Source organism: Hyperoodon ampullatus (genome assembly GCF_949752795.1).
Source record: "Hyperoodon ampullatus genome assembly, chromosome: 6".
Lineage (NCBI taxonomy): Eukaryota > Metazoa > Chordata > Mammalia > Artiodactyla > Ziphiidae > Hyperoodon > Hyperoodon ampullatus.
Genome location: NC_136919.1, coordinates 10,215,842 through 10,236,095, shown reverse-complemented (window position 1 = coordinate 10,236,095; position 20,254 = coordinate 10,215,842). Strand labels below are relative to the sequence as shown.

Here is a 20,254-nt window from a genome sequence, read left to right as displayed (position 1 = left end):
ACAGGTGGCCTCTATCAAGGTGACATTTAAACTGAGAAGAGGGATAAAAAAGTTAACCAGAGTAGGGGAAAGTGTTCCACACAGAAGAAACTGCCTGCGTAAAAGCCCTGAAGCAGGAATGTTGGAGAGTTGGCTGTTGTGATCACAGTTTTCACGTGTCACTCGCTCCTAAAGTCAATGGGAGTGTAGAGAAGAGGAATGGCTAAAATTCATAAGTCTGAAACTCTAAAGAGTGAATGAAAGAAATTAACTGAACTTTTAAAGAAACTTTCTACATAGCACTAGGAACCACGACATTGCCTCCGGCCAAGAGTATGAAAATGGCCAGAATTTTCTAAAACCTGATGACTGAACAGTGATACTACTGACAGGGCCAGTTGCTTTACATACAATATAGCCTTTGCCACAGAAAAGGCCTCATACTCCTAAACTGTTTCCAGGACCGTTCCTAACTTAGGATGATACAGTCTAACAGATAAATATTAATCACAGAGGGCTAAACAGGATGTAGACCGTTTCCCAAAAAGCATGAAATCAATCATTTCGCTCTGGGATACAATGCCGGCATGAAGGCTGATGTCTGCCTTGGAGAACAACGTCACCTCAAATCAGCCCAGGGAGGCCAGACCAGTGAGTATTCCCCAACACAGGGCTTCTAAGCACGTTGCAACGGACAAAGCAGGCACGGAGCGAGGAGGCCAACGTACTGTTCTCGCGGACCAGACAGAACTCCCAGGCGCTCTGGCTCTCCAAAGTGCTCTCCAGGTCCACAGCGACATTGGGCTCGCTCTGCTTCTCCAGGCGGTACTGAGGGCCTGGAAGATCAAAGGGGCAGGAGGAGGGGAGGCAGTCTGAAACAGTGAATTTAACATTGGAAGAACACCACACCCCAGTGAAAAGCTGATAAAGCATTAGGAAAACACTGAAGTCTGTTTGGGGTCTCCCGATCCAAGAGGGAAGAGTTTGAGGTTTTTTTCCACACGGCTTCACACACTTGTCTGTTCTATTATCAGGTCTATTTTTGCTCAGTTCTCCCCAAAACAGGATGAGAGATAGAAAGCTTTTGAGTCAGACTGACTTGGAATCACAATGTGGCTACGATGGTTTCCCAGATATGAGCAGGGACCCTACCCTCTCTGAATCTCTGTTTCCTAATATGTAATGTGGGAATACTTACACTCTGAAGGATTATTGTGAAGATTAGAGATGCTACAGGAAAAATGCTTACGTAGTAATGTACCTGCCTCATGGGAGGCAGTCCTACAAAATTATTTATTAATAATTATTGTATGATAATGAATAATCAATTATAAGCAGGAATAAGGTATGTTCAGAACTCGAATATAATAACAGTCCAAAAATGCAAAAAAAAAAAAAAATTAAAACGTAGATGGGGTTAAAAAATAAATTCCAGGTTTTTGGGTTATGGTGACAGAAGGACAAGTGGCTGCTGATTCGTGTTTCTGTTGAAATATTTATGAAAACACAAGAGGCAGAGGTTCAATAATACTGAAAACCAGGAATATCAGTTACCCTGCATCACAAAGGGATTCTGGCAGATCTTAAAACACTGGGGCATTTATACATTTATTCATGTATTTCTTTGTAAAGCCAAACGACAATCTTGTTCTTCTCAGATAACACCTAACAGGTCCAATGATCGGATTCAAAAGACTGCTCCTGTTGTTAATGGTCACTGAAAGATTAGAGGTATAAGAAACTGTCTTATTATTTTGACTATGAAAGGCGTGTTTGGTCAGACAGCAGAGGTGTGAGAGATCTGAGGAAGCATCAGAGGCCTTGCAGGGCTCCCAGGTGGAACACATATTTTTAGATGTGTTCCTCAGCTGTCGTCAACTTGTTGATTATTTACATCCAACACTTCTCCTTCATCAGTCTGAGGCCTTTCACTCATCTCAAGTCATTCTCCTCCCCCACGTTCTAAGTTCATCTGCAGCACTGTAGAGTGTCAGTTCACTTTCATGGTATATTTGATCTTTCCTCTAATTGGTATTTCATTAGCATTTCTGCCAATTATCAGAGTTCTTACATACATTCAGTCCTTTTTACACTACTTACAGGTTTTAAACCTTCACTAAGTTAACAATGCTCAAGACATACAACTATTTAAGGAAATACATGCTCAGAAGTCTACACAATTCTTATAAACTCTAATACACTGTATTCAGGTCAAGAAGGTATTGTAGTTCAACATTATACATAGTTCAATTTTAATTTCAAAAATATTAAGCAAGTAAAGTTACGGAAATACAGATAATTCTTATTCTCCACTACCCATCACCTGTCGGTGCAACATTTGTCAATTACCGAGCATGCTTGCTGCTCATCACTGGATGCTTTCATATTTACTGGTGGAAATAATCACCGAAAAGTCATGCCCAGCTGAACTTTAAGAAAATATAGCTGGTGAGAGATTCCTATGATTCCTCCCCCCACAGCTCTGCCCGCCCACCCTCCCTAACACCCACCTTTCACAGCTGTGGGCAGACCATTAGAGAGAAGAGAACCACCCCTGAACCCAGAGAGCTGCCTTCTAGAACACTGGCCTGTTAATCTCCAACTGTCCCACCCCTAGATCTCCCAGCAACATAGCATATACGCAATGATATCCACTCCTATGACTTTACAGTGAAATCTGGGTACAAAGTTTACCTACAATAATTCATTTTTTTATGATAGTCAAAAGTTGGGAATAACCCAGATCTAACAACAGGGAAACTGGTTAAAGAAAATATTGTGTAATACCATGGAGATATTAAAAGTGATGCTGCAAAAGTATTTGATTTTATCGAACATGTTTATAATATGCTACTTTATGAAAATAGCAAATTATAACACAATATGTGTAAGATGATTTTAATTATGAAAAATATATGTAAAGTCGTGGCGGGGGGTGGGGTACATACTGGAAGGTTATTTCCAGAATGTGAATAGTAGTTACACTGGATACTGGGATAATGAATGTTTTTATTTTTCCTTAGTGTTTTCCTGTATTTTTCAAATTTCCTATACTTACTTAAATAAAGGCTACCTTTATAATTTTTTTTCCCTTTGGCTGTGCCGCGGCTTGTGGGATCTTAGTTTCCTGACCAGGGATCGAACAAGGGTCCACAGCAGTGAAAGCCTGCGTCGTAACTACTGGACCACCAGGGAACCCTCTCTCTCTTTTTTTTCCCACTTTTATAATTTTTAAAACATCGTATATACTTATAAGTCCTCCAATTTCTTACTATGCCATTTTTCTGAGGATACTGTAATTACCACACCCTGTGGCATCTCCAATGGGTCTTTCATTTGCAATAGTTTAATCAAAACTAGACATCATCTGTTTATGTAGATCAATACTTTCATCTTAAGTAACCCTGTAACCTCTCTAGGCACGGTGTATATATAGGGTTTTGGGCATCTAGAGCTGTTCGCCCACCTGACAACTGGATGGTAAGCAAGCCACCCCTCTCCTGATTCAGGGAGCCAAGGCCTGGCCACATCAGGGTATATTTCAGGCTGGTCTCCTTTGTACTCTTTTTCCTTTTGGTCTCTGTAGCTGTCCGGGAGATGTGGACGAGGGAAACCAGAGGAGGCAGGGAGTACTAGGAAGGGCCCCTTATCCCTAAACACAAGTCCCCGTATCACTCTCTAAGCCACAAATGCCACCATTCCATATTCACTTTCTTATTTCTTGGGTTTTGTAGATATTTCTTTTCTTTTTTGGGGGGGGGACTATAATATTATTTATTTACTTATTTTAATTTTATTTTATATTGGAGTAGAGTTGATTTACATGTTGTGTTAGTTTCAGGTGTACAACAAAGTGATTCAGTCATACATATACATGTGTCTCTTCTTTTTCAGATTCTTTTCCCATATAGGTTCCCATAGAGTACTGAGTAGAGTTCCCTGTGCTATACAGTAGATCCTTGTTGATTATCTATTTTATATATGGCAGTGTGTATATGTCAATGTAGATACTTCCACTAAATAGTTTGTTTCCTAAAAGTAGCTTTAGGACTTTCTCCTTGAAGCCTAGTATTATTAGGCTTCATTATATTATGATGACTCTCAATTACTGCATGACCATTATATGCAAGCATGCTGCATATGTTACCTTACTGAATCCTCACAGCAACTCTTAGAGGCAGATATTATTATCCTCATTTGACAGATTGGGACTCTGAAGGTTGGAAGGGTGAAGTAACTAGCCTAAGATCACACAGGTAGGAAGCAGGAGGGGGAAATGAAACCCAAGGGTCTTTGGCCCTAAAGCCTATGTATTTTGAAGGTTTCTTCCTTTTACAAACTGTAAATTACAGACTAATTATAAAAAGCCATAGTTTGTACCATAAGTATATATTTTTTTGTAGATTCATGGATTCACTTGGGTTCTAAATTACTTAACTTGTGGTTTCTATACATTCATTTCTATGATAAATGATCTGAAATAATTTATTTTAATGAAATCCACACATGCTAAATATCCCATGCTATGGCTGTATCCTGGTTCCTTATGAAGACAGGATCACCTTATCTTTCCATCCATCCAGGAGGACTCTCTCCCTGTCGTTCAGAATATTCCTACGTATGCCCAGTTTTTTAAGTCACTAACATGTTGTGCATCATCTTCCACTCGCGGTACTCCATGGTCTTCCATAAAAGCTAAGGAACAACTTGGAAACCCACTTCTGAACTTAGCAAAGGACGGATGGGTCTTAACTTTGGGGAAGGCAGGGTAGTTAAGCTGTAGATGAGACTTGAGATCTAGACCCAAACAGAAAACTGCCTATTGCAAATCTCAATTTCTTTTTTTTTTTTTTTTTTGCGGTACGCGGGCCTCTCACTGCTGCAGCCTCTCCCGCTGCGGAGCACAGGCTCCGGACGTGCAGGCTCAGCGGCCATGGCTCATGGGCCCAGCCGCTCCGCGGCATGTGGGATCTTCCCAGACCGGGGCACGAACCCGTGTCCCCCGCATCGGCAGGCAGACTCTCAACCACTGCGCCACCAGGGAAGCCCCAAATCTCAATTTCTCTCCTAATTCTTGCCCAAACACTGGATAAGATATTTCACAGAGAAAGACTATTTTGCACGTTTTCCCCTGAAAAGGCCAGATTGATAACTTTAGGTCACACTGCGTAACGAGAGGCAGGGTATATATTAGAAGCAAGACAGCCTGATGATTAAGGGCATGCACTTGGGGCCAAATTGCCTCAGTCTAGTCCTGGCTGAGAAACTTAGCTGTATGACTTTGGGCCAACTTACTTAACCTCTCTGTTTCATCTATAAAATGGGGCTAATAATAGCACCTAGTTTATAGGCCTGAGGATTCAATAAGTTAATAGTTGTAAAGCAATTAGAACATTAATAGTGTTATTTAAGTGTCAGCCACCATCATCATCAGCAGCAGCAGCAGCAGCAGCCATATCATTAGACTTTTATAAGAGATCATAACAGAACAGAACAGGGCCTACTATGTGCCAGATACTACGTTAGGCCTTTTATAAAGATCGTCTCATTTACTCTTCATCATCTTAGGATGTAAAGAGTATGAATCCCATTTTACAGAGGAAGAAACCATGACTAACAGAGGCTAAATAACTTGCTCAATGTCCCACAGGAAGTGGTGGAGCTAGGATTCATACCTAGGACTGCCCAGGCCTACAGTCTACATATTACATACCACAGTGGCTCACTCATAAGTTCTTAATATATGTCTGTTGATGATAATCAAGATTATGACAACCCAGACCTACTATATATCAGACAATAGTTTCTAGCAAATGTTAATTTAATTTTCAGGCAGCTGACACAGGAGGAGAGAAAAGCAGCAGCCAAAAGCCATTTTATAAAGACAAGCTGTGAGGTCAGTTTCTATTAACATACTTTTGCCAAAGAGATGATTATATAAAAATATAAGAGGCTCTTTCACACCAAATAGGACACAGTTCTCAAGGCAACATCCTCCCTTTGGAAAGAGTATTTAAAATGTCACAGCTGCACATGGAGCTACATACCCTCTCCTTCACAGCAGAGAACACAAAAGGAAGATTCTGGGAAGCAGTTACTCTGCAGCGACAAGAAAACCTGCTTGGGCATTCCGATGATGTATTTATTGCAGTAAAACCACATCACCGAATGGTCTAGGAACAAAATACTGCTCTGGGCACTTTGGGAGGGTTCCAAGTTATAATGCCCAGGCAGGATTTTTATGGGATTTTATAAACCCAAGGCAAACATCTCAACACATAAGTTTCAAAGAAAATCTGTAGTATCTGTTGGATGGTGGATACATGCTCAGTTCAGCTTCCTCGATCTCTTTAATCCTTGACTGAAACATAAAAGCATGTGGCTTGCCATTCCTTAAAGGCTGAGAGCCAGCTGAGAGTTGAAACCTAACGGGAAGGAAAAGCAAAAGCCTGAAGAGAGAGAAGCCATACGCCCCTATCACTCTGCATCTTATTTCTAAAGGCCCATGGGAGAAACCTCCTTCAGACCTCCCTATCTGGAAAAGCTGTACTTCCTTGGAGCAACTAGCTTGTTCTGTACCTTTAGACAGTTTAACATAAATCTTGTAACTAACTGATACTGTTTTCCTTTCTCCTTTGCCCAGGAGGAAGCTCAGCACTAAATGTGTGATGACTGGACACACATTTCTGTGTCAGTTAATCCTCTGGACCTTTATTTCCATTTTCTTTCAAGTAGTTTTTCAATTCATGCATTTTTTATCCCATCAGTGTATTCCAACTGCTTTTCGGATTGAAGTGGGATATAAACAAATTAAACTATCATAATTATTGCTGAGCATGGGAACAAGTTGGAGGACCACCTATCTGGAAAATGATAAAGGAAAAGGCTGAACACTTCCATGAATATACCTTCACGTCAGCTGTTTTCCATTCGCCAGCTTAAAGAGCTGCTTTAATCTGAAAGAGCTGCTTGTAGCCAGAAAAAGTTAAGCATGAGCAAATAAGAGGAAAAGCTGGGTTTTGAGTAGAAAACTCCTCTGTCTGCACCCTCTCACTATGCATTCTGGGGAAGTTACTCAATCTCTGCCTATTTTCTCATCTGTAAAATGAGAATAACACAACTCCCTTGAGAAGGTTGCTATGATGATTAGATGAGCTCAGTGACGGCTGCTGAGGACAGGCTGGAGCAGGAACCGCTGTGGTGAGGCTTAGGTGAATGCCTAACCTCAGAGTCACAAGAGGCTAACAGCCCCGTTAAGGGAAGGTACATAGTGGCAGGGAACGTTGGCATCAGAGCAGATGTCCGTACCCTTTCTCACGTGTGTCCAAGGTAGGAGTGTGGGGTAGGAGGGCATGCAGATCTATTTAAACAAGCTTGCTTTTAAGTTATAAGCAGCATTTAAGATCGGAGACTTGTTCAGCAGCCAGGATTCCTGAAGTTCCTTAGTCTCTCTGGTCCTACGAATACAGTCTAAAAATGGTGAGTATATGTCAGAACCCACTGAACAAACCATGGCAGCACAGATGTCAAAAGATGTGTGGTGTTACAAAGCCATCCATACATTCATCTAACAAACATTTTAGGAGCATCAACAATGTCCCAGACACAGAGATGAATAATCAATGATTCCTGACCTCAAGCAGGCCGGGGGAGGTGGCAAGACACACGTGAGCAGATGAAATTGTCAAAGAGCCCCAGTCAGTGCTCTTCCCCAGGCAAGGACAAGGCGCTGTGGGAATACAGAAGAGGGGACAATGAACTTCTTCTTCTCTAAGGGGGAGACATCTGAACTGAGTCTTGAAGGAGGACCGGGAGCCGGGAGAGGGCAGGGGAAGTAGTGCACTCCTATAGAGGGAACAGAATGTGCAAAGGCAAGGAGGTACTGGAGAGCCCACATGGACCAAGGGAAACTCCACGTGCAAAGGGCCTAGGCTCTGTGGGGTTTCAAGGGGAAGCTGGCGCTTGGGATGCTTGGCCCAGACTGTTGGTCAAAGTCCAGATTCTCTCTTATAAGCAACAGATGCTCACAGAGCAGGGGAGTGACACAATCAGCTTTATACTTTGGTACACTTCTCCTGGTGGCACTGCCAACAACGGGCTTGAGGAGACTGGTGGCAGGGAGGCCCGCTCGGCAGGCCGTACCAAGCCTTGTCTGCTCTATGGCAGGGGCCGGCTGAGTCCCAAGTCCCTCACTGAGCCAAAGCCAAAGCCATCACCGACAAGCTGACGGCGTCAATATCAGAGCTCAGCCCTAACATCAGCTACGCTAAAATGTTCGCATCTAGTGTCAGCTCCATCGCTGACAGCTCTTCCTCTAGGGGTGACTGTAATCATTTTCTGTTTGATCTTAATACAAGCACCGAATCATATTCAAGTGATAACCACTAGTAGCTTATACTCCCGCCCAGGCTTGGATTGGATAATTTGGAATTTAAATAATAAAAAAAGAACATTCTGACATGACAATAAGGTCACACTTTATCCTCCTCTAAAAAGCCAATATATAATTTGCTCTCAGTGAAACAGCCAAATATAATCAAATTAAATACCATTCCTATTACAAAAGAAGAAAGACCAAGGCTGTTCCAATAAACCAATTCTCCCGCCTAGTTAAACTGCAAAACCTTCAGGAAAGGTTTTGAAAGCATGACCCATCAGTTCTAATTTTTAAAACTTATCCTTTCAGTCAAGACTAGAAAAAGGCCCATTCCAACTTTTATCTTTACTACAAAGTGCTGTTATCTTGGCCTGATGTCAGGAGCTCTATCTCTCTTTCTGCTGACAAGCAGAGAGGAGAAAGATAAGATTGGAAAGGAATCTCACTTCTCTGAGTAAATAAATAATCAATACTCATCTAAATGTAAATGAGAAGGTAGCCCCCTCTGATAACAGCACTCTTATCAGAGAGCCAATTTTCTTCAGACATTTGGCCTCAACCAAATCACCATCATTCAGCCCCAGCCTAATGGCAAAAAATCGTAACTAAATTGAACCGATCACCAGAGATCAACTAAGTTCGGCCCTGGCCACTTCAGGTTCAAATGTTTGGGAATGCAATTTTGCCCCCATTAACTTTCAATAGCAATGAAGAACAGACTGGTCAAGGGGTCAGTTTGTGCAATAAACAAACCCCAGAAAGGGGGCCGGCCAGAGAAGATGAGCAGGAGTGGGTTTAAGTGTTTAAACAATGGTATAACTGGAGCAAACCCCAAAACTGTGAAGGAAAGGCTGCTTCTATGGGGTGGGGAGACAGCATTCTTTCCTTTTATCAAAGGCTTGGTTGAAACTGAGACAATGATGATTAAACTTTATTAAAGCAAATGTAAACAAAGAAAGAGAGATATTAAAAAGCTATAGAAGCTAAAAATAACCTAAGGTTGGAATGATGAATTTCCTCCAACTAATTTGTATCAGACTTACATGTGACCCAGCAGTGCTGCACTGACCTGATTTTACTGAAATAGGACGCCGTCTGCAAGACAAATCACTTTAAAACCACTGCACTGGGGTTTCCATTCCTTTGCTGCAAGACTCAATTCACTGCTGATGAGAGAACTGGGGAAATTATGACCATCATTGATAGGACAGCAAAACCATTTTTACACAGTAGTCTTCAAGTCGACAGAAAGCTTGCACCAGACCATTAATGAAGGTGTCAGCTAGAATCAGAAATTAAAGACAAAGGCTGGGAAAGGACTAATTTTTAGAGCACGTTTAAGGACACCAGATACACAGAAGCGGCAGCCATTCATCCTCTTAGGAGTAACAGAGCCTAAACAAGCATCAGCTGAGGAGCAGGAGGCTCTGCCTACAATTAGGGAAAGGAAATGCTTCTTTTCTTTTCTGCCTGGCCCTGGAGCCCTGAGAGCACAGGCTCTCAGCATTATCAGCTTCAAATCTTTACCAGCCAAAGGAGGACATGTCTGGTGTGAGGCAGAACTATTCAAAGTGTAACCATCTTGATATATCTGGTTTTGTGATTAGCAGTAATCTTTTACCAAGATGTCTGCACGACTACTTGAATTTCCCAGCCAAAAAATTCCTATATATCCTGGCTCCTCCAGTACCTCTTCAGAGCAGTTCCTCAGAACTATCTGAGAGGCTGTCTCCCAGGGGAGAGAGTAAGGTCCCCAAATAAAACTGAAACTCACTGCTCAAAACAAAAACAGACAAAAAGTGTAACCACCTCTGTTCCTGCTGTGAGTATCTAATCCTAGAAGGTGGACATGTGGTGGTTTAAGTGTGGGTTTTGGAGTTAGAAAGACTTGGGTTAAAATCTTGGCTCTTTTACAAAAGCTCTGTGACACGGGGCAAGTTAGTTGATCTAAACCTTCGTGGAGTAATTGCAAAGATTATGCAGAACACAATGCCTAGGACATAATAAGCAGTCAATAAATGCCAGCTGTATACTACTATTCAAATTTTAACAAAATCATCAATTTGCCCTTTTAGAAAATAACAACAGTGACTGACATTGAGGACTTCCTTGGCCCTTAACAAAGTCCTTTACATGCATTAGCTTTCCGAATCATAAAACAATGAGGTAGGCCCTATTCTAATCCCCATTTTACAGAGGAGGAAAAAACACTGTGGCTAAGTCACGTGTCCACAGCGAGGCCAGAAGAATCCAGGTTTGTGATTCCAGTGCCTGTGCTCTTAACCACACCGCTTTGCTGTGTTCCAGAAAGAGCATTCTATAATCCTCTTGATCTTTGGGTTAAAAAAAACAATTGTAAGGTTGAGAGATCATTTATCAGTTTTTCAGAAAGGAGTGAAGACGTTGGGTGGGAAACTAGTAGGAGGAAGAGAGGGTGGGTAGCTGGTCTCACATGAGGGGGTTGAAACTGAGAGCCCCTCAGTCCCCATGGCGGGCACCCACCTGCCGGGCACTTCACGTGAACGCCATCCGCTTGCCCTGATTTTGTCGCGGGGAGAGGGGCCTTTTTCTAAGTTAAATGATTTACAGAGTTACTGCCTCAATCCACAGTTCTGAGAGTGTGAGTTCTTTAGGGTTTAACTATACCCATTTCTAGTCTTGTTACAACTTTTTTATTGCGATAGAAAACATTTACTGGAAATATGTTACTGCTATTACCAGGTCATAAAATAAAAGGAAAAATAGTTTATGTATCGCCATCATTTCCAACCATCAATCAGAAAGTGCCAAGAGGAGGAAAGGAAAGGGCGTACAGCTGAGATTTCCTTCTTTGTGCAGGAGAAAATGCAGGAGCATCATAATTCTTTAGAACAAATTTCTTCTTGAACATCCAGCCTTGCAGAAGGGCTCCTGGGAGGAGTTGGGAGGCACACCTTTGGGCATCTCCCTCCTCTCTGCAGCCCTGTCGGACTCCCTGTCGGAATTAAGAGCTCTTTCATCCCAACCTCCTTCGGGCCGTGTTCCTCTCAGTGGCCGGAGCAGGCTGGATTAGAAGCATTGCTGTCTATTTTTTGCTGTTCTCCCCCGGCCTCCCAATCAGGGCACTCTTTGAAGATGGGGGTGGAGGGGCTTTTTAAAAAACCTAACTCTATTCCCAGAGCTCCGGCACAGCAACAGATTCTTTGTACGTGCTTAATAATCTCTGTTAAATAGAATGACTTCAACAAGGTGGCATTTAAAATTGAACAACCTTGACCAATGAAGGACTCTAGCCTAAGAAACATTACTCCAAGCACACAATGATGTATGTTCAAAGATGTTCACTGCAGCACTGTTTCAATAGTAAAAAGTGCACATGATCTAAATACCCTCCAGTAGGAAACTATCAAATAAATACAGTGTATCTGTACACTGGGATGCTATGGAGCTGTTAAAAAAAATTAAGCTAAGTTAATAAGACATGGGAAGATTTCTATGATACATTATTAAATTTAAAAAGATATGGAATGTATAGTATATATTCCATTTTAATAAAGTAAAACCCAAGCTATATATGTGCATTTATATTTGTGTGCATGTACATTTGTTGAAAACACACACACACACACACACACACACACACACAAAAACTGGAAGGATATGTACCAAACTGTTCTCATGGTTATTCTGTTACCTTAGAATTACCTTGGGTGCAGGATGCAGCAGTAGCAAAGATGAAGGCTTTTACTTTTTTTTTTTTTTTTTTTTTTTTTATAGACTTCTATCTTGTTTGGCTTTTTGACTGTGGGCATATGATTAGCATTACTACTGTCATTAAAAATCCAATTTTAAAAAATGAGGTTGAACAATCTTAGAGATGATTCCAGCAGGATCAGACTAGGGACTGTGGCCCCTGGAGCCTCCTCCCAGATCATGTGGGCTCAGCGGCTGCTGGGGAGACACCTGAACAGTTCGGGAGCCAGGGACTAAAATGGCAGAGAGCCTGTTTAGGAGTTCCTGTGGTCCTAAGTCAAGCCACGGAGTGGACCACAGAGGTTTCCAAAGCTGCTCAAAGGAGCTGGGCAGCAAAGGTGAAGATGACTGGAGATCTGAGGCTGGGCTGCTGGCACCCAGAGGCCATTCACAGAGAGAGCCAATGACCACAAACCAAGGGTCAGATTGCCCACCCAGTCTGGACAGCTATGCCTGCCCTGTCCTCCTCATGGATTCTGGATGGTACTGTGGAAAACAAAGAGTGATCCCATACTGTCTCTGTCTGGCCTCCTCAACCTCCCTCTACAGCAGTCCTGATGCCTTCCTCCATTCAGGCTTTGAGACAAGAGGTGGTGTGTCAGCAGTCCATCCCTGCAGCCCAGGTGTTGGGAGAAGGTCTGATATGATTCCTGCCCTAGGCTCAATATTGTGTGTGTGTTTGTGTGTATGTGTGTCTAGGGAGTCCTCTGCAACCTCTGCTGAACCCACCACATTTGAGAGGGTATGGTGTAAGGGTTATAAGCCAAACTGCTTGGGTTTGAATTCTCAGCTCTACCACTTACTGGCTGTGTGACCCTGGGCAATTCACTTAACCTTTCTGTGCCTTACTTTCACATCTGTAAAAGAGGGATAATAACAGAACCTACCTCTTAAGAGTTGTTCCAAAGATCCAATAAGTCATGCGTCTAGGCTGCTGCCTCTGCTTTCCAAGCAGCACTGGGAGAGGGAGAGGGAGAGGGAGCGGGGGGGCAGGGGTGCTTCTAGTTCTCCAGAAGGGGGCTGGAACCTCTAGAGGTCTGCCACATTGGTCTCATCTCCCTCTTCTCCACCTCCCACCTAATGACATAATAATCCAGAAACATCCTCCAAAACTATGTCATTTCAACCCTCTGTCTGGAATAATCTTCCCTCTACTTCAGTTTTCTAGCATTCATTCTCTCCTTGAGGAGTCAAAACTCTGCTCAGGTGCCACTGCCTCGGGACTCCTCTGTGCTACTCATACTGAAAAGAGCTCTGCGTGGGCCTGTTTCTTGTACTTGCTGCATGCAAGTTGAGGGTGGGAGCACATTTTCGTATTCCTGCATTCCTAGGATGGCCACGGTACAAGGGCTGTTAGTGAATACTTGGTGACTAGCCTGAAGCCCAGCCTGCTTGCCTACCCTCCTGATCATCTCTCGCTCCTAGGCTCTACCTCCGTCTGACTCCCAATGTCCCCTCTGTCTGGAGGCTCCCAATAGTGCCCCAAATCTGACTGGGTTTCCTGGGGATGGGTGGAACTAGTGTGGATCAAGCTTTGGACACTGGCTGGAGAATGGAAGACCCCCACTGACATGGGCCAGTCCCGCCTCCCAATCAGGCCATTCCCTCACGAAGGCCTGCCTTCTCCAGCCACAGCAACCTGTCCTAACATGCTTCCTACCAGAGTGATCTGAGCTACCACACACAAGCCTAAATGGAACACACTAACATCAGAACGAGAAGAGGTAAAGCCTGGGCAACCTAAAACTTCAGAACTTGGAAAAGGCTGGAAGCCACTGGAAAGGAGACTCTCTTACACCAGCTCAGGCGGGGAGGGTGCTGGAAGGGCCAGACACTTCACCACCCTGAGGAGTGCTAACAGTCCATAACCTGTCACCATCTAGCTGGTGTGGATGCACTTCCCTTTGGAGAAAGGAGTCCAGATATTACTTGTAAAAGAAGAAACATTTTTTTCTTCCTCAAATCCAGATATCACTTGTTAGAGAGAATGGAAATCTTTAACACTGTCCCTTAGCATCCAATTTTTCAATCCAATCTGTTTCTCTTAACTTGAGTCACTGTGACATTACCAAATTTTACATACAGTTATCTGTTGCTCTGTAAAGAAATACAGATGGTTTTTGTGGAAATAAACAGTCATTTATTTTAAACAATTGTAAAATAGTTTATGGAAACAAGTGGGGTAATGCATTCAAATAAATGCCAAAACTGGTTGATGGGGAGCCAGGGTGCTAAATCACACTGCTGAGGAATTCAGCTGTGGGGAACAGATAGTAAATCCAGAGTGACAGGATTTCCCGTGATGGCAAAGGTTTCTGACATCCAGCCCAGTACTCAAAAACCACAGCAGTTCAAACCCATTTTCCTTAACACAGCCTTGACAGCAGCGAAATTAGTGAATTTAGTCACAAGCACCTAAGAACGAAAACAAAAGGAGCGAACAGAAAGGAGACTTCATTCGTCCGCAGCCCTTTCTGAGTTATATAAAGCAGTGACTCCAACCTGAGTCAATGGAAAGCAAGCTTAGGGCCAACTGTTTTCAGTCGTCAGACTTTGCTATGATACAGTGGAATCTGAAGGCTTCCCTTCAAATCTGCTTATGCCCGAGACTGGCTTGGGTAAATAATACCCTCTCTGAACCTCAGTCTCCTCCTCTGTAAAATGAGGATGATAGTTGTATGTACTTGACAGGCTGTTGAGCAGATGCAGTGAGGCCCCGGGAGTGACAGCATTCTGTAAACAAAGCTGGTGCCAGCTGCCCTGGTGGAAGGGGGTTCTAGCCCTGGGCGGGACAGCAGGCCTCCACCAACACCCCAAGGAAGCACCACTGACAGTGAATGGCTTGAGCCTGCCTTGTGGGAAGGGAAAGAACTCCAAGCATGTTTTTGCTTTAATTTTATAGGACAATCAACTATAAACTTGTTACCCTTCCCTTCTCAAACCTTTTCCTTGTACCGGGGTTTCCAGTGATGACACCACGAGTCTCCCAATGAATTAACTCAGTTGTTCATCAAACATCTTCCGATCTCCTACCACGTGCCACACCCTGAGCTAGATGCTACAGATGCAAAGATGAGTAACACTGACTCTGACCTTTGAGGATTCTACACAGTGAACAAGGCCTCCCAAGTTTGGAGTACTTCTTATCCAGCCTTCCTCCTTGTTGCTGACGTTAGGTCAGCCCCCAAGTTCTGCAGACACCACCCACTCACCAAGTCTCCCTGGCATGCTTATCACCCAGCCCGCAGTGACGGTCTCCCACCCTGCCTCCTGGCCTCCAGCCATCCATTCCCCACCCTGTTGTCAGAGGGTGCTGCTCTCTGGAGTCAAACTCTGAAGGTTATCACTTCTGGGCTTCCAATCCGTTCACAAGCTCCCCAGGGCCAACTCCTCACCCTGCCCTCCAAACAGTCTATCCATCTCACTTTCCGGCTCCTCTATGTCCTCTGTGATCCAGCCAAACTGGTCTCCTATTTGGTGCACACACTCCGTGGTCTCCCACCTCCACGTCACTGCTGTGCGTTCCCTGTGCCCACACTGCCTGCTCCTCCAGTCTGTCAAATCCACATCCCTCCCCTGCGGTTATTCCCCAAGTCTAATCTGGCCTCCACAACGGGCAGAAAGTTGTCCCACTTCACAGTCCTCTCACCTATGGGCTCTGCTCCAGGGCAAGAGGATTTCTGCAATTCCAGGCCAACCAAAGTCAAGGCTTCCTTTTTTTTTACTCTAGCCTTGGCCTTCCTGTCTCATTCAGGTAACTAACTGCCCTTGATCCTGGCCCAGCACTGCCCAGGACCCTGCCCCCAGGCCTGGTGTCCTGCTAGGTTCTCAGTGTGCCACTCTGAAAATCCTGCCCACCCAGATGCCACCCACCTGCCTGGATTTCCTTGTTCATAAATTATACATGTAATTTATCTGAATTCAACCACATGTGCTTGATAAAACATAAGGGGAAAAAGAGGTGGAGACATGACCAAGACAACACCTGAAATAGTTTGGAGAATTCCACTTGCCGTGACTCAGTGAGGCCCAGGAGAGCAAGTGTGAGGTAACAGTCTTATTCATCTTTGCAACTACGAGACTTGGTAAATGTGTGATCAACGACTGAATTAACCAGGTGGATGGTGGTGTCTCAGTTTTCCAGTTCCTCTTACAGTGTGAGCATCTTTCTGTGCCAAGTTTGATTTTAGTATTTATATATATATGTACTTTTAGTTTTCATCTGTTCTAATGCTAGTGAAAAAAGCTAGCTGTGTTGGATTTAATGAGAAAAATCACAGCACGTTGGCCTCTGACAGCCATTTTTTTTTTTTTTTTTTTGCGGTACGCGGGCCTCTCACTGTTGTGGCCTCTCCCGTTGTGGAGCACAGGCTCCGGACGTGCAGGCTCAGCGGCCATGGCGCACGGGCCCAGCCGCTCTGCAGCATGTGGGATCCTCCCGGACCGGGGCACGAACCCGTGTCCCCTGCATCGGCAGGCAGACTCTCAACCATTGTGCCACCAGGGAAGCCCTGACAGCCATTTTTAAGAATTTCTTTTCCTAGAGGCAATTTTGACAACAGGAATTTTGCTCACGTGTTGCCTCTGTGACTTGACCCTCTCAGGACATGGCTCTGTACTGCTGTCCCTGGATGCTTGGAGCATCGTCTCCTTCCCTGGTCCTTGCTGCCTGCAGTTCCCCCTCAGTCTTTGTGGTCCTTGGGTAGGGACTGCCCATCTGCCCTGCTCCGTTCTGGGGAGTCAGACCCTTCAGAGATCGGTTCCACCTGCCAACCCAGCTCCTCTCTGCCTGTCCACCTGCCTTCTAACCACCACTGTACCAACTAGGGCTGTGCTTCAAGTCAGGACACAAGCCTCAGTTAAGCATTTTTCTTATTGCTAGTACCCTGTCTGGCTCCATAATACCTAAGTGGGCTCCTGCCTCAATACCTTCCACTGGATTGGTAGAACCTTAATGGCAGGGTTCAAATCCCAGCTCCACCAAGCTTTAAGATCTTGGGATATATAAATACCCAATGGAATACTACTCAGCCATAAAAAAGATGAAACCCTGCCTTTTGCAACAACATGGATGGACCTTGAGGGTATCATGCTAAGTGAAATAAGTCAGACGGAGAAAGACAAATACCGTACTATTTCACTCATACATGGAATTTAAAAACAAACAAACAGAATAATAAATGAACAAACCAAACAAAAACACATAGATACAGAGAACAGGATAGGAGTTACCAGAGGGGAAGGGGGGTGGGGAGGGTGAAACAGGTACAGAGGGTCAACTGTATGGTGACGAATGGAAACTAAATTCCTGGTGGAGAGCTCGCTGTAGTGAACACGGAAGTAGAAATATAATGTTGTACACAAACTTATACAATGTTATAAACCAATGTTACCTTGATAAAAAAAATAAATCTTACAGAAAAAAGACCTTGGGAAATTACTCAAGTGCTCTAGGCACTGTTTCTGTATCTCTAAATTGGAGATAATGATAATTACTAACTCATGAAGTTGTTTTATAGATTAAATGAGATAATAATGTATGTAAAGCACTTAGCCTGGCACATAGTAAGTGCTCAATAAATGGCAACTATTTATTACTATATTAATACAATTTTGCACACTTTACCATGTCAACTCTGAAGCCATCAAACAGGTAAGAAGCTGAATTATACATCCTCAAAGCCAATTGTGACTTATAACCTAAGATGTTAAAATATGCTTCTCCTTGTGCTAAAACACACAAAACAAAAAGGCAAATGCAATGGAAAAGGTGGCAGTAGAGGTGGTAGAGGAGTCCTGGCTGCCAGCCATTTTCCTTTCCGGGAGTTTTCCCTTTTGTTAGATCTATTATCTTGGAGCTGGGCTGCCCTGCTGGCTTCCCATTTGCCTTGCTAATAACAGTAAATCCAGCAGCTTCCACTGCAGCTCCTGTCTCCTTCAGCTGACTCTGAGGCCAATCAGCATCTCCTCTCTGCTCAAGTCTGATGTTCCCTGGGAAGTCCTGCTGAAGACAAAATTTATGACAAAAGTTTCTCCAGCTTTTAACCCTTCTGCCTATTCAGACCCAGATGCAAAGCGCTCCAGAGGAATGCTAGGTCATTCCTACATGTGCACACCTATGTTCTCACTGATGCTTTGCTTCTCTGACAAGGGGCCTCAGACCCCTGGAAAAGCTCAAATGAGCAGCTGGGCAGACAGATGCACACATTCTGGGCCATACCTAATGTGGACTAAATTTGAGCTGGTTCTTTAGCAGCTAGAGTCTCTGCTGAACCAGGACTCAAAGCAGTCATATGCATAAAAAAAAGCATTATGTTACAAAATTCTGAGTATGACTAGGTCTCGTAACAGTGAAATTGAAGGGAGGGGACAGGACTAATATTTACTGAGTAATAAATAACAGTTAAGTGCTTGGTGTTTGACATGGATCTCTAATTCTCACAACAATGCCATGAAGAAGATACTATTATTATTCTCATTTATAGATGAGGAAAATGAAGTTCAAACAAGCCAAGAAACTCACCAAAGAGCTAGAAAGAGTAACAGGAGCAAGAGTGGAACCAGGGAGGTGTTTCTAGAACCCAGGTATTAAGCTTCAATTAAGACTACCAACCAGCAGCCTGTGATCTAGTTGTGACCTATTTTATTGAAGAGCAAACTAAAGCAAAGGAGCTCAGAATGGGAGAATGACATGACCACGGTCACCCAACTAGTAGTGATAGGGCCAGCTTTAAGCCAATAAAGGAAGCCTGCTCCTGCGTTCTACAACAGCCATACCCTGAAATAAATCCTCCAAGGGCTGCAGAGGAGGAGAGAGCACTGCTTCAGGCTTTTGGGAGACAACGGGGTGGCACTCCACAATCTCTTCAGCTGGAGAGAGAACAATGGCTGTCAGCCGAGGCTCCAGCTCACGGGCAAAGGCAGCAGTGGTGCAGCAGCCCCGCCAGGCCCTTATGGACCTGGCACAGAAGAAGGGTCTCATTACAGGGTTTTCATTTTAAGTAAGTTCGAGCCTTCTGGGACAGCTACATTCTAGCTCAATGGGCTTTTCTACGACCTCTTTTCCACCTCTCCACAGAAGTTAGATGATACACTTAACCAGATTAGTAGATTCAGTAAACTAATTTTTGTCTCAATTGGAAAAAAGAGAAGAAAAAAAGTGTCAAAATGTACATGTGACAGCGGTTTGGGACTCCAATGTCATGGAAAAGCAGCTGTTTTCATTTATATCTGAGATACTAGTCATTCTTAGAATGGGACGGAGTACTCAGCTAATAGCTAGTGCTTTAACCTATGGAAAATACAGGTCACAGAGACAAAATATGTTGGCAAAATCACAATATAATGGTTATACTCATATAACATTTTGGTCTTAAAAGGTTTGGAAATGTTTACAAGGGGAAGCAAATATTTAATAACGATGTTCTCATAGAAAACTGACATCCAATACAATGAAATGGATTGTGGCTTCTAGGAGAAAGGAAGTTTCCAAATAGAGGAAGTCCATGTAGGTAAAGGGAAGAAAGAGAAAGCTTTCTAAGCTCTAGAATTTGAAAGTAAGCTGTCTTCTGTTTACAAATTTTAAAAACTATTCTTACTCTTAGCAAAGTAACCTGTATCTACAGTTTTATAGTTATAATATAAGTCCTATAATAAAAACCAGTTAATTCCCTGCCCATCCCCGAGTCCTTCCTTACTGGTAGTTAGTTTAAACTTTTTTGGCTGTTTCTTCTGGTACTCATTTTCACATTCTTTATTAGCATTCCTATTCAGCTGTTTTTAGTATTATTATAAATATCAGACAGCATCTATTAACTGCCGCTACATAAGGTGAGGATTTAACGTGTGCTCGCTCTCCCTCTCCTCTCCTCTCCCACCCCTCTTTAGAAAGTGTCTTTCTTCCTCCTTTCCTCCCTTCCTCCCTCCCTCCCTCCCTTCCTTTCTTTCTTTCCTGTAATACAGTGTGGGCAGTAGCTTCCTCCCACAGGGCACCCTTACTTGATTATCAATACTTAAACGTCTGTTTTGGGTAACTCCTCTGGCTCCCAAAGCACTCATTAGAGACCCAGGTTAGTAAGGGAACCTGGGAGGTAACACTAATTTCGACTGATCTGCATTGCATTTCACTTTTATGATATTTACATTTTCATTCAATGATCTGATTCT

The 20,254-nt window shown here is 43.5% G+C and overlaps 1 protein-coding gene across 1 annotated transcript in view; it reads right to left on the bottom strand.

The window, feature by feature from the left end:
• Nucleotides 1-20,254, bottom strand: part of MAPKAP1 (MAPK associated protein 1) — a 229,780-nt gene that overhangs the window by 60,172 nt on the left and 149,354 nt on the right. The window contains exon 8 of the mRNA XM_079705813.1: nt 708-815. Within this exon, the coding sequence (XP_079561939.1) occupies nt 708-815 (108 nt within the window). The remainder of the gene's footprint in view (nt 1-707; nt 816-20,254) is intronic.